A 14,883-nucleotide genomic window follows, 5' to 3' on the forward strand; every position below is an offset into this window, starting at 1 on the left:
AGCCTTTCAGCTAAGAGAAACCTCCCCTCATCCACGACCCGGGCATACTCGTTCAAAGACAGCTCTCCCTGGGGGGGAATCGAAAGCTTGCAACTCCTTGAATCGGAAATAGTCTTGAGCCACCAATCTTCTAGAGGGTCCGATTGGCACTTGATGGGCGAGGACATACTGTCTGCTGGGTTCGGTTCTGGTCGGTTCATTCTGTTATGAGGTTGGAAGGGTGAAGAAGGGAATGAACCCAGTCGCAGACAGTAGTCACAGCACACGGTTTATTATGAACAAAAAGGGAAAACAAAGCTCATGAGGGGGCAAAACAAGACAGGACTAAGGTGACTAACTAGACAAAGATACTGACAAAATACTAGAAGACAAACAACTGCTACAAAAAATAGCTCAGCAGGACGATTATTTTTGACAGGTTACTCACAAACTTGACACGGATTGACAATGAACCGACACTGGACAGCAAACACGAGGGGATTAAATAGAGACAAACTAATGAGGGAGACAGGTGATAATGGGGAAGCAATAATGACTAAACAAGGATAACAAGGAGGGCGGGGCTAGATGACGAGACAACACAAGCACATGGCCCAACAAGGCCATGTGTTTGCACATAAAACATGGGTCTGTCATGATCCTGCCTCAAGACTTAAAGCAAGACAAGAACTAGATGGCAGAAACATGACAATCTGCCAGTACAGTTTTCAAAAACATACTTTTAATATTTTACTTATACCACAAGTGAACATTCAAGACGATATTTTTGCTGAGAAAGATATCTTGCATAACATTTTCATCCTTCATTAGTTCAGGATGATATATATTTCCAGTTTTGTTGTATGATTTAAAGCAATGTGGGAACTGTTTTGCATTCTGTTTCCAAAGCTACTGTTTCTGTAAAAGCCCCCACACACCGTACACTTGCACATTACAACATTAAGATGGATCTCAGGTCAAGCACTTGTGTAGTGAGTCATAATGCCTGATGCTTTTCACAAATAAGAACAAAAGCATGACGAAACAACAACAACAAAAACAACAACAACAACTACAACAAAGCAAATCCTGTGAATTGTATTTTCACTGTTGTTTTCTACTCCTTAGGTAATTGTGGCGGTCCATGAGCTTGGTCATGCTTTGGGATTGGAACATTCGAATGATCCTACGGCTATAATGGCTCCATTTTATCAGTATATGGACACTGAGAGCTTCAAACTGCCTCATGATGATCTCCAGGGCATCCAGAAAATATATGGTGCGTTTAAACCTGTTAACAGCATTACTATTACTTTTTTTTTCTTTTACAATCACTAGGACACATTTCTCCATATCCGAGGCATAACTTGCTGCCCAGGTTATTATGAAAACTTATTTGATTTAGACCAGTAAGCAAATACCTTTCAACCAATCAGAGCAGCCTAGCAACACCACAGCAAACGTCCTCGGCTTACGACTGTAACACTTGTTCCCTGAGAAAGGGAACGAGGACTGCGTTGAACGACACTTTGGGGGAACGCCCCTCAGCGTAGCGCCTGTGAAGTATGAATGAAACTGAGCCAATCTCTGATTGGTGCTGCGTAGTGACTTAATGAGTGACGGCATACAAGCGGAAGCTATACAGGACGCCGGCACACATGAGATGTCAGCTTCTGTGATGACGCAAGCGCTCCCAGGCAGGGGAAGGAGTGGCGAAGGGACGCAGTCCTCGTTCCCTTTCTCAGGGAACAAGGGTTACAGTCGTAACCCGAGGACGTTCCCTTTCGAGGGAACTCGGACTGCGTCGAACGACACTTTGGGGGAATGAGTACCCACTATGCCACAATGCGCCCTGCCTGTACTAGTGTGAAGCTGCTCACAGGCACACTTAGGACGAGAGCACGAGAGTGCCAGGCGTAGACGGGATGTCCAGACTGTAAAACCTAATAAAGGTGTGGGGGGTGGCCCATCCTGCTGCATCGCAGACCTCTTGGATTGGGGTCCCCGAGAGGAGGGCTCTAGAGGACGCCATGCCTCTGGTTGAATGAGCCCTCACGGCCAAAGTTGAAGGCAGATTGCGCACCTGGTAGGCCAAGGAAATAGCATGGGCAATCCAGTTGCTGATGGTCTGTTTGGAGGCGGGAAGACCCTTCTTGGGCGACCCAAAACACACCAGCAACTGGTCTGACTTCCGCCATGAAGAGGACCTCTGAATGTAAATTTTCAGAGCTCTGACAGGGCAGAGCAGATGAAGTCTCTCCTCTTCCGCCGTCACGTGAGGTGGAGGATGAAATGCCTGCAGTCTCTGTCCAACTGCTGTCTCCCCAGAGGCCCATCACCCAGAGGAGCGTGGAAAGCCGCAATGGCAGCCACGTACACCTTGAGTGTGGACGGGGTAAGACCAGCTGAAAAGCGATCTTGGAGGAACTCCAGAACTGAAACCACTGGGCAGTTAACTGGATCCACCTCACACTCTCTACACCAATTGGTAAAGACATTCCACTTTAAGCCGTACAATTTCCTCGTGGATGGGGCTCTAGAGCTGAGTATGGTCTCCACTACTCCAGCTGATAGGCCGGCCTCTAGGTACTGTGCCCCCTCAGGGGCCAGACCCACAGTTTCCATAACTCGGGCCGAGGGTGAAATATTGAGCCCTCTGCCTGTGTCAGCAGGTCCCTCCTGAGGGGAATCTCCCACGGAGGGCCGTCTAGGAGGGATATAATGTCTGAGAACCATACTCGGGCCGGCCACAACGGGTCTACCAGGAGTAGGCTGATCCCGTCGCGATGGACCCTCTCTAGAACTCCCGGGAGCAGAGCGATCGGAGGAAATGCATACAGACGCAGCCTCGGCCACGTCTGCACCATGGCATCCAACCCCAGCGGGGCTGGATGAGTGAGGGAAAACCACAGTGGACAGTGGGTCGTCTCTCGAGACGCGAATAGGTCCACTTCCACTGGGCCGAACCTCTGAGATATTCCCCGGGCCTCAGCCCCTGTCTCGACAGGATGTCTGCTCCCTGATTTTGACTCCCTGGGATGTATGTTGCTCTTAGAGATAACAGTTTCCCCTGTGACCACAGGAGGATCTGATGCGCCAGTCTGCATAGAGGGCGAGACCTCAGACCACCCTGATGGTTTATATAGGCCACTACCGTCATATTGTCTGACCTCACAAGGACATGATGACCCTTGAGGTCTGGCAGGAAGCTCCTCAGAGCTCGGAACACCGCCAACATCTCCAGGCAGTTTATGTGCCAGGAGGAATGATGGTCCTGCCATAGACCTGTCGTAAAGCGGCCGTCCATGACCGCGCCCCAGCCCGTGAGGGAGGCGTCTGTCGAAACGGTTTTCCGGCGACATGACGCTCCCAACACTGGACCTTGGGACAGAAACCAAGCTTTTTTCCACATAGATAGGGAACGAAGGCATCTGCGCGTAACCCTGATCATGCGGAACGGGTTCCCTCTCGGGGAGAACCCCTTGGTTTTCAACCACCACTGGAGGGCCCTCATGTGCAGCAGGCCAATTGGAATAATGTTGGACGCTGCTGTCATGAGCCCCAACACTCTTTGAAAATGTTTCACAGTAATGGCTTGGCCTAGCTTTATCCTGGACACTATAGCCAGAATGGACTCGATTCGTACAGGAGACAATCGTGCCCGCATCGTGACCGAGTCCCACACCACTCCCAGAAACGTGGTTCTCTGGGCTGGTGTCAACACGCTCTTTTTCGTGTTGAGTCTCAACCCCAGGCTTTGGATGTGGGCGAGGACGACATCTCGATGCCGAACCGCCAGCTCTTGTGACTGAGACAGAATCAGCCAGTCGTCGATATAATTGAGTACCCTGATGCCCTGGAGCCTCAGGGGTGCTAGAACTGCATCCATACATTTGGTAAATCTGCGTGGGGAGAGAGCTAGGCCGAACGGAAGAACCCGATATTGGTACGCTACGCCCCCGAAAGCGAACCTCAGGAACTTCCTGTGAGATGGAAGGATGGATATGTGGAAGTATGCGTCCTTTAGATCTATCGTGACAAACCAATCCTAGGGTTGAATTTGACTCACGATGATGGGAATAGTGAGCATCTTGAACCTGAAGAGCATCTTGAACCTCCTCAGAGAACAATTCAAGTGACTGAGATCTATTATTGGACGCAACCCCCCATCCTTTTTGGGAACTATAAAGTAGCGGCTGTAAAACCCGGACTCCCTGTCCGGTGGAGGAATACGTTCTATAGCCTCCTTTACCAGCAGGGAGTTTACTTCCTGTTCTAATACCCGACCCCGCACTGGGTCGACTGCAGTCCAGACCACCCCGTTGAACCTTGGTGGGCGTAAACCGAACTGCAGCCTGTACCCCTTTTGAATGGTGCGCAAGGCCCAATGCGAAATATTCGTAAGATTTTTCCATGCGTCGAAATATTTTACCAAAGGAACCAGGCTCTCGAGCCTGGCTTCGGGTACCAATCGGGATTCGTTCTCGACCCCGTGAAGCGGATCTCCGGCAGGGTTCGACCGAAAACGATTCGCGATGGGCGGACGCGATTGATGCCTGGCTTCTTGGATCTGGGGCGGCGAGGGAGGTACTGCTTGAATGCTGCAGATTGCTTTTTCACCTCCTGAAACCTGTCGAAGACTGGATTAACGGCATCGCCGAACAGGCCAGAAGGTGAAATCGGGGCATCAAGGAGAAAAGCCCTGTCTTTATCCTTGATCCCCGACAGATTTAACCATAAATGTCTCTCCGAGACCACCAAAGCTGCCATGGAGCGGCCGATGGCACGGGCAGTCTCCTTGGTGACTCGGAGAGATAAATCTGCAGCCTTCCTCAACTCAGCTACATCATCTGGAGTTGGTCCCTCGCCCTCATCCATATCCTTCAGAAGGTCGGCCTGGTAAGCTTGTAACACTGCCATCGTGTGTAAACAAGCACCAGCCCGACCCGCAGCCATATATGCCCTGCCCACCAAGGAAGATGTATCCCTACATGGCTTAGTGGGCAGCACCGGGGCTTTTAGGGACGATGCCGATTCAGGAGACAAATAGGTGGCTAATGGTTGTTCCACCTTCGGCATCGTCCCATAACCTTTCTCTCGTGCCCCCAAAATATTACTATAATTCAGGACAGGGGGGTTGGACACGCGCGAGGAATGTGGCTTATTCCACAATTTACACAACGAGTTGTGTAAATCGGGAAAGAAAGGCAAGCCCCGGTGTTGAGGTTGCTCTCTGTGCTGAAGGAAGCGCTCGTCTAATTTGCTTTTCTTTACGAGCGCTTCCTGCCTCTCATAGGCCAACTAATATTGAGACCGGCCACAGCACGAGAGACAACCTCTACCAGCTCCTCATATGCGGGGACATGGGGTGGCGAGTCATCCCCAAAATCCCCGCCCTCGATGCTGAGCACGTCTACTTCCTCGGAAGCAGACAGCTCAAACATCGGGTCCTCCACTCGCGTGGAAGAAGCCGCGGGGGGGGGGCTTCCGCGCGAGGTGGGAGAACATCAGAACTGACAGAGGAATCCCGAGAATGTGCCTCAGCAGTCTTGAGATACCCTGTCAGATCCATTTGCGAGCCCCATGAGAGCGTTGCCGCGTCACCTCAGCAAACGCGGGTCCCGCACCACGAGGCTCGCGAGCCTGACCATCCTCATTAAAAATGGCCAGGCGGGAACGCAGCACACGGATTGGAAGCTTTTCACAATCCTCGCAAGCAGCCCCCTTGAGAGCTGCCCGCGCGTGCTGCATTCCCAAACAATGAGTGCACAAACGATACGTGTCCCGACCCGTGATATAGCGAGGGCAGGGATGCACACACCGAATGAAACTCGCTTGTCTCGCCATAATATATATATATATATTGTGTAAATGCTTGTGACAAACAACACCAAATAAGACAGACAAGTCAAACAGAGAGCGCTTTCTGAAGAACAGAAAGCTGACATCTCATGTGTGCCGGCGTCCTTTATAGCTTCCGCTTGTATGCCGTCACTCATTACGTCATTACGCAGCACCAATCAGAGATTGGCTCAGTTTCATTCATACTTCAGAGGCGCTACGCTGAGGGGCGTGCCCTCAAAGTGTCGTTCGACGCAGTCCGAGTTCCCTCGAAAGGGAACACCCATAATACCCAAACAACCACATAGCAACACACTAGAAATTTTGTGAAAATTATTGTGCTGAAGTGGAACTATTGCAAGTATACTTTAGGTACACTTTAAATATCTTGTATTTAAACACTTATATTATACAGAGATCATAATACCTTACTAATAGTGATATTAAACACATGTTATGCATAATATTAAGAAATGTGCATTGTGCAATAAAGTACTAGTCAAAATAAAGTTTTAATTTAATTTATTTATTTCAGTAAGTCTCAAGTGTACAAGTCAGTAAATATGTTAGTGGTTTTGTAGTATACTTTAATTAAATACATTTTGGTAATTTTTGTTTTTACTAGGGTGTGCACATCATTGTTCTCTCGTAATCTTTAATCAAAATAACTTCCCCTTACTCTTGCAGCTCATATCTTCTCTTCTCATGATGACATGTTTACTGGCAAGAGGGCGGGGCAACCTGTCAATCACATGAGATTGACCAATAGCAAACCACGACCATCCAATCAATTCCCAATGGACAAAATCAAGTCCAGCCCTAAATGTTTTCTTATTCGAGAAGCCGTTTTACTTGGATAGGAAAGAATAGACTATCGCAACTTCTGTTTCATGCTGACATTAAGATTGTTGGCTTTAATTATCTATGCATGCAGTATTGACAGCAGTAAACTGACGATAAGACAATGAGTCACAGTGAAAAAAACAGACATGACATAAACACCTTAATTCACACTCTAATACTCACGTCCAAAATCTCCTTGTTTGCTTTGGGAGACGTGGCTTCTCGTAAGACCTTAATGGCGACGGGGATCTTTACACTCACTCCCTCTGGGACCCACAAACCCTGCAGCAATGCATATTTGTCTTAATATTTCATGAGTAACACTCAGTGTTTTGTAACGAAGTTTTCAAAGCTGAAATCATCCTGAGATAAAGTTATAATGTTAATGTCTACAAATCAACAATAGACCTTATGCCGGTTTCAGATTACATAATATTTTTGTCTTCTACGATAGTCACGGTGTCAGGTTATGCAATTTTTCACTCCTCAATTGTTGTCGTGGACAAGAAAGTCAGACTACACGTCACAAACTCTAACAACAAGCATGATGTCATCGAGAAGGCGGAACAAGCGACACTCCCGGATATACGAAAATGGGCAAAGAGGCGGGATTAGCTGAGATGACGTGACGGCTAACAGACAGCAATGGCTAGTAGTGACATCAGTGACAATCTACCTGTCACTCTAGTGGCCACGCCCTTAATTATGCAGAACCTTAAGGCTTAATATAATTATTAAGCCTTAAGGCTTAAGTACAATTTTACTGTACAATTTTACAGCAGAAATTTTTTTTACAGCCTGGTACAAAAAGTGGTTTTGGTCTATAGCTAAATATAAGCTGTGTTGGAATCAAGAGAGACCGGAAGGTTGTGAATGCAAACACGACCTGGGATTGATGCCGGGATCTATGCCGGGTTGGGGACCTAGTAACATTGCCGTGTTCAGTCCCGGAACAAAAGCCGTAACCAATGCCGTGGCATATAATGCTGTCGTAATGATGGCGCTGAAGCCAGGATCGTTCGCCAGCGTAAAACGGTATGTAATGTGCTAATTTATGATCGAATCAGAGAAAAAATTGCACAAGAGAGAGAGAGAAATCGCAGCTCATAAGCAAACTATAGACGCTGCTGAGACATTACATGTCACATCGATGTCACGTGTCTTTACGGGTTGTGTGTGAACGCACTCTCTGATTCCGGAAAATCACTGGCAGTGTGAATGAACCAAAGTCAAACGAACCCGTGTCAAATCCCAGGTCACTGTATCCGTGTATTTTCCGGAATCTCTGTGTGAAAGGGGCTTTAGAGTCTTTACAATGTCAAGCACTGTATTAAAGTCTTAGATTAACAACTCAAAACTTTCACGTTTTTTGAAAAGACGTTTTATCATGTTGTTAAACGACAGTGCTATACATTGAACGCAGTGTACTTCTATCACTCACAGCCTTGTTTTCATTCCTGTCAAAAATTAAATAAGGCGCAACTCCAATTAAGGTTTATTGCGCTTATTTTGTACAGAAAATTGAGAAGGCATCAGAAGAGGAAACACAAAAAAAGTATTTACATACACACATGCAACTCTAAAGAAAGGTCAGTCACCTTATACACAGTGCCGAAAGCTCCGGACCCAAGCACTTTGATCTTCTTGAACTCCTTCTCTTTGAGGATTCGCAGCAAGGCCTGGTTGGGGGCTTCGCCGCTGGGGGTCAAAGGCTTCACTAGCTGTAGAGACAAACAGAGTCAGGAAACCTCCCCTCAACACTCAAACACACATCCTGTCCTCCAACGAGAACGGGATGACACGAATCTGCCTATATGCATGAACACTATTGACTCGATGACTGATTTCCCTCAGCTTTCGTACTAGACTGTTGACATTACAGCTGCAAACCGGCTTCATTGCATTGATCTCACATTCTTTCAGCTTGTCTGAAGTTACTATATCTGACTCTATTCTGAAGCTATAAATCATTCAGCTCTTTCCCGCAGACATCAAACTCTGCCAACTCTCTTCTTTCTGTGAGTGTTTGGATGTTTAACAGTAGATATTCAGAATATTAATATCCTGGTTGTCTTGTGGTCTGACCTCTCTTTCTTGCAAGAGTCGTCGCAGTGTTCTCTTCCTTCTGATGTGGCGTCTGCGGAAAAGAACAGCCGATCCTAGAGTCAAAATTACAAACGCCAGCAGACCTCCAACCACACCGGCGGCAATCATGGGCAAACCCGAACTACAGACCAAAGGAACATTATTGAGAAACAAACCTTTTGCATGTAGATGAAGATCGTCCCCTCATCTATAATTTCTCTCTTGACCAAAGATACTAAATCTTAGTAGAATGTCTTGAGTGCACCATCGGAATAGTTTCTGTTGAAAAATAATGAGGCTGTGAATTAGAACATATTTTTAGATAATGATATAGAAATAGGGATTCTGTGTTAATTACGTTAAAAAAAAATTATATTTAGCAAATTTTCTGTAAAAAACAGTCCAAACACTATTATCGCCATTTCTTCTTGCCCATCGTCTGCCATGTTTGCTTACTCTAAAGTCACGTTTGGTTGCGAGAATTTTTGCCAGATTTCCTGTGTTCACAGTCGGGACTCTGGTTGTTTGTGAATGGAATCTGTTAGGGTGTGATATGATGTCATAGTCACATCGTGGCACTACACACACTAGTGGCCCTATTTTAGCGATCTAAGTCCCTATTCTCTTAAGGAGTAATAGGTGTATTTTTGGCGTAACGTGCAATAAACCAATCAGAGTCTCATCTCCCATTCCCTTTAAAAGCCAGTTGCGCTCGCGCCATCGCGGATTCACTATTTACATTATGGAATTCTCCAAAGAGGAAACGGATCAGCTCGTGCGCTTAAGGATTAGGTTAAGGAGCACACCATCTACAGGACAAAGTGTACGTGCATTGTGCACCCACCTATAGATGGGTTTCCGTTTCTCTAATTACCCATTATCCTCTGCGGCGCGCCGCCATGTTGTGTGTCAGAGCTGTCATGCTCATGTTTACCGCCTTTTCATTTACCCAAGTATTTTTTACTCTTTTGTGTTGAGATAACGATGACAAATTCCTCCAAACCTGGTGACAAGGTGAAGGTTATTTACAGGGACACATTAGACGATGATTGCAAGGCAAGATATGATGAGAAATTTAGTTATATCGATGGAAAGTATCCTTACACAATGTCGAAAGAGGACTGGTCATGTAATCCTGCGGCCTACCCCGATATCCAGGAAATGGACATTGCCAAGTATCTTATCCACACCGTTAGTGTGTACGCTTTTGACGAATTAAGAGGAAGAAAGTCTCTGGAAGCATACAATTATTTTGGAAGTTGACGGGTTCAAGATATAAAGCATGCTGCCATCGGAGAAAGGTGTGTTTTGACCGCCCGAGTACGCCATTCTCAACGTACCACAGACCCTTTTCTGGTGCCCTGGTTGATAGCGGAGAAGAGTGGCAGCGTGATTTGTGGACATTGTACATGCATGGCCGGATTGGGAGAGGTGTGTTCCCATGTTTCGGCCCTTTTATTTGCCATTGAAGCAACAGTGAAGCTGAGAAACAGCAAAACAGTTACACAGGAGAAATCGTATTGGCTACTTCCATCAGCTATCAAAAAGGTAATCTTTTTGTATGTGTTTTAAATCCGTGTGTTATTCGTTCAATAAAATTTTTGTCCCGCCAAAGTCTTATTTGATCAGTGAGTAATGTAGATGAACTGCTGCGTTTGTGACAGGAGTCCAGGACGAATGTTTAACTGAAAGAACGAGCAGAAAGAGAGAGAGAGCCGATCGCACGCTCGCACTCCCTCTCTCTTCGGAGCCAGGCGAACAAGACTTCACCATCTCCAAACCAAGCGCTGTCTTGCTCTCACTCCTTCGTGGAAAAGTTAGTCTGGAGCCCTGCATTGACGGTTCACATCGCTGTAGCCAGGCGGCTGATATCTGCACAGCCCTTATTATAAAGTGTCACATCTCCAGAGCACAAAACCTCTAAATGTTAATTGACGATACACAAGCTTTTAAAAAGTTCCATGAGAGCAACCAGGACAATAATATGAAGTGTACTGGGACAACTTCCTTTTGGCAAAAACAAATCAAACTAAACTGATGATAAATTAATGATAAAATCAGGCTCCCAGTTAGTGCTTTAAATTTTTACTGTTCAATGTAAGCATCAAAATGAAAATAGAAAGTTTAAGCAGTTTTTTATTTATTTTTTATTTCCATCCCTTTAAAACTGCTGATAATGGTACATATACTAGACTAGAAAATATAAGATAAGATATTAATATCATTACTAATGTGCATGTATAATTAAGGTTAAAGCTTGTAAAAATGTATTAATTTCTGCTTCATTTCATATTTTCCAGGTTGGATATAAAACTATTCAGGAAATCGATTTTACCTCGGCAAAGATACAGAAAAGGAAGCTGGACTCTGCATTGATAACTGGAGACACCCCTGCCCCATAAAAGCAGAGAAAACTCCCGGATGTGACAGCTCCGACTTCAGAGGAACTAAGTCTTTTTTATAGGGATTTGCATAAACTTAGATCAAAAGGAAAGAAACCTGTGATTTTGTCCTTACTGCCAAATTATGGACAAGAATATCGGCCATCATCACTGGACAAGAAGTACCCCTTGGTACTTTCAGAACTGTTTGATGAAAATCGCCGAGGAATCAACGCCGAGGAAGAAGAGCTGAAAGCCAAGTGTGAAACCGTATTTGATGAGTTGAGTGTAACGGAGGAGGAAGTGAAAAACTGTGAATTAGATACAAGAACACAAGCAAATTGAAAACAATGGTTCCGTCTCAGAGCAGGTAGAATTACAGCTTCAAAAATCAAAGCAGCTTGTAGGACTTCACTTGACAAACCATCGTAAAGTCTACCCAATGACTACCCAATTGACGAAACGTTTTTCAAATTCTGCTACGCAATGGGGCTGCCAACATGAGAAAACTGCCAGAGAACAATACAAGAAGGAGATGGAGGAATTACATGAAAACTTTGAGATCAGAGACAGTGGCTTGGTTATAAATCCCAAGTATCCGTTTATTGGTGCATCTCCAGATGCAGTAGCTTCCTGTCATTGTTGTGGTGAAATTGTGGTTGAAATTAAATGCCCATACTGCCGGAGGGACAAATAGACTGTCTAGAAAAAATAGATGGGCAACTTCGTCTAAAAAGATGCCACGAATACTATCAAGTGCAGTGTCAGTTGTTGTTAACAAATACAGAATGCTGTGACTTTGTGGTTTGGACTGAAAAGGACTTTTTCACAGAGAGAATATGTTTCGAAGAAAACTTTTGTGCTGAAATGGTGGCACGTGCTTCACTGCTTTTCAAATATGCCATTTTGGGTGAACTGATAGGAAAAATGTATTCCAAACCAAAAGTGGCAAAATCAAATTCAAATGAGACTCAAACTTCAAATGGCATAATTATATGTGTTTGTCAGTCTCTTTACAGGGAGGGTGATGATGATGTTATTGGTTGTGACTCAGAGAATTGTCCATACAAGTGGTTACATTTTGCATGTGCAAATATTAAGAAAATACCAAAAGGGAAATGGTTTTGCAATGAATGGCAGAAAAAAATGCAAATCAAACGAAATGTACATGTAAAAAAAAAAGGGCCTGATGAGCCCTTGCAGGGTGAAACACTGTTTAATGTTGGTTTTGATATTTAACATAACTTTGGACATGTTGAATAAATATGTGTACTTGAATGAAAATGAAAAGGTACCCACACCCTGTTTTTTGTTAAATACATACATATTGGAAATGTACTTTTAATGTAATGGAAATGTATATGTATATAAGCTTGTACACAAATTCCTCCGGATCGATCAAACACATAATTAAAGCCAGTCTTGGAATTATTAATACATTTTCAGAGTCAAGTAAGAGTAATCAAATTCATAATTTTGTATGCAATAACTGTTTGCAGTTTATATTACAAAAAATATTAAATTCTGCAGGATAATTAAAGAAATATAAGTTTAATGAAATCGTAAACAAACATCTCTGTAACATGTATGTATAATTACAAGTAGTGTCTTATTTTGACAATGTGGAACAATGAGGAAACTGAGAAAAAGACTATTCAAAATTTTAGATACATATTTTTATTAGAATCAGAAATACATGGAAAGTAAATAAATATATAATAGCATTTTGTGTTGAATAGATTCATGCACACAATGTATGTGTATTTTTGTGACAGTAAAAGTTTTTTTAAGTTCTGTAATACAAGTATGACACTTAATTTGAAAATTAATGAATTATAAATTCATAAATCACAATTCATACATATTACTCAAATGGAACAACTGAGTCACATACATTTGTCAGTGCACAACAAACTGTTGCTATCTTGTCAATAGTCGGTACACAATCAATATTGCTGTGCAAATAATCAATAGGTATGGTGCTCTGTAATATTGTGAATTTATTTCGAACTAGTCCAATAACTCTCTCAACATGGATTCTTGTATGGGCTATCTTTCTCGTGGTTTCAAGTTCCACTGGAGACACTTGACTCTTACCCCTGGTGAAAGCTGGTATTTTCACTTCAACACAATGAAGTCCCACACTTTCTTTTATGTCAAAAAATAAACCCACGGTCTGGCTGGCTGGCTGGCTCCATTTATCATCAAAACAAAAATAAATTACAGATTAGGTGGGTGAGGGCGAGGGTGATCCTCGCTCCGATGCGGGATAGCAGGTCATTGAACTGGGCGCGGGACAGGCAGAAGTACCTCTGAAAGCCGCCGTCATCCAGGCGCAGCTCCTGGAGCAAATCGTGAAACTCACCGAACTGGGTTCGCCTCCGAAGGGTCTCGTGGACCCATATATGGCGATGATGATCTCTATACCGCTTATCTGCTCTCCAGAGCAAATACAGAGCGGTGACTCTCTCGATAAATGACCCATCAACAACAGACATCTTGTAAAAAGATGGCCGCCAACGGGGTTCGAAACTTTTGAAAGTTAAGCCTGTTTTATGCTTCTGCGTCGAATCGACGGCGTACCCCCGCAGACCCCCTCTGCGTCGCCGCAAACCCCTCCGCCGTAGCTCGACGTGCACCTCCAAAAAATTTTAACTACTCGTTGAGGCGACGCAGACCACAAGGGCTGTGAATGGTCAGATGCACTGCGATGCAACTCAACCTGACGCAGAACCATAAAACGGCCACGACGCCGTAGGAGTGACGGCGTAGCTACGCCGTGGAGTTGACGCAGAAGCATAATGATGCCTTTATGACGCGGTAGACGCGGATTTGACGCACTATTCGTGGATTTGACGCACTATTCGCGTCTGGTGTGAACGCACAGTTATGCGCGTCTACCGCGTCTAGTTTGACGCTTGACCACTTTGTGTAAATTCGCGTGTCAAGAGTGAAACTGACGCGCGTAAAAACAAAAGTTTGAAGTGAAATTTAGCGTGAATGCACAGATAGCACTAACTAAATCGCTTGACGCCCCATTAGCGCGAACTTGACGCGCGCACTCTCACGTCTTCAGACAGAACGAGCACGGTCTTGCTCTCTCTCCCTCGCGCATATTAAACAAAATCAATGGACACGATAGTAAAAGGTCGGAAGACTGCAGTTTCACGTGGAGCATTTGGAGATTTTTAAATATTAAAAACTCTAGGAACAACATCTCAACACTAAATTATATATATATATATGTCTCATATAGACGCCTGTCTCAAATACAAGCCGGTGCAGTTCGACGATTTGGGAAAATAAAAGCAGGAGCTATTATTTGAAGTTTTACGGTAGTCGTTTAAAATCGACAACATGTACGTACGGCTCGCATGCATTTAATGATTTGTGTGTAACTTACTCTTCTTTGGACGTACTATAGTCGCTAGTGTGTTTTTGTACTGACAAGGAGCCTTGTGATCAATGGCTAGGCTAACAATCATCGTAATGTGCATGATAATCATGAAAATAAAACAACGTAGAATTAAAGGAAGAAAGTAGATGCCAGCTGGAGCACTGTGCAGCATATTCCTGCTCAAATCGGCGGACCATCACTCGGGGATTACTTTTCACAAGTAAGATTTAACATTTAACATTACCGTACTATTGGTTGTATTTTGTGAAAAAAATATTCAATGTGTTTTGTATCGTAGCTATGTGTATGACCTTTGCAGCAAAAAAACCCGCGTGAAAATCAGTTCGGTATACAGTG

The 14,883-nt window shown here is 44.5% G+C and overlaps 2 protein-coding genes across 3 annotated transcripts in view; one reads left to right on the plus strand and one right to left on the minus strand.

Moving 5' to 3' along the window:
- The window catches only part of LOC143706786 (matrix metalloproteinase-16-like), a 59,430-nt gene extending 47,001 nt beyond the window's left edge, over positions 1-12,429 (plus strand). Inside the window, exons 5-8 of one of the 2 annotated variants that reach the window (XM_077199125.1) lie at positions 1,108-1,258; positions 6,508-10,296; positions 10,413-10,564; positions 11,049-12,429. In XM_077199125.1, coding sequence (XP_077055240.1) covers positions 1,108-1,127 — 20 coding nt within the window. In that variant the 3' untranslated portion in view covers positions 1,128-1,258; positions 6,508-10,296; positions 10,413-10,564; positions 11,049-12,429. The remainder of the gene's footprint in view (positions 1-1,107; positions 1,259-6,507; positions 10,297-10,412; positions 10,565-11,048) is intronic. The other variant, XM_077199201.1, reaches the window with a different exon arrangement.
- LOC143707000 (epidermal growth factor receptor-like) lies at positions 6,326-9,027 on the minus strand. The gene is made up of 4 exons (XM_077199600.1): positions 8,925-9,027; positions 8,749-8,800; positions 8,262-8,384; positions 6,326-6,945 (listed from the first exon to the last, which is right to left on the minus strand). Exons 1-4 carry the CDS (start codon positions 8,954-8,956, stop codon positions 6,829-6,831), a joined length of 324 nt encoding a protein of 107 aa, XP_077055715.1. The 5' UTR covers positions 8,957-9,027; the 3' UTR covers positions 6,326-6,828.
- Positions 12,430-14,883: the final 2,454 nt, after the last annotated feature.

Source organism: Siphateles boraxobius, unplaced genomic scaffold, assembly GCF_051911475.1.
Source record: "Siphateles boraxobius isolate OS27281-9 unplaced genomic scaffold, OSU_SipBor_1 1, whole genome shotgun sequence".
Classification (NCBI taxonomy): Eukaryota; Metazoa; Chordata; class Actinopteri; order Cypriniformes; family Leuciscidae; genus Siphateles; species Siphateles boraxobius.

Coding starts and splice junctions, on each gene's coding strand:
- LOC143707000 (XM_077199600.1), bottom strand. CDS start 8,956: ATGAGGGGACGATCTTCATCTACATGCAAAAG. Junction 8,801..8,924: donor TCTTCATCTACATGCAAAAG/GTTTGTTTCTCA, acceptor TCTTTTCCGCAG/ACGCCACATCAGAAGGAAGA. Junction 8,385..8,748: donor GACTCTTGCAAGAAAGAGAG/GTCAGACCACAA, acceptor TTGTCTCTACAG/CTAGTGAAGCCTTTGACCCC.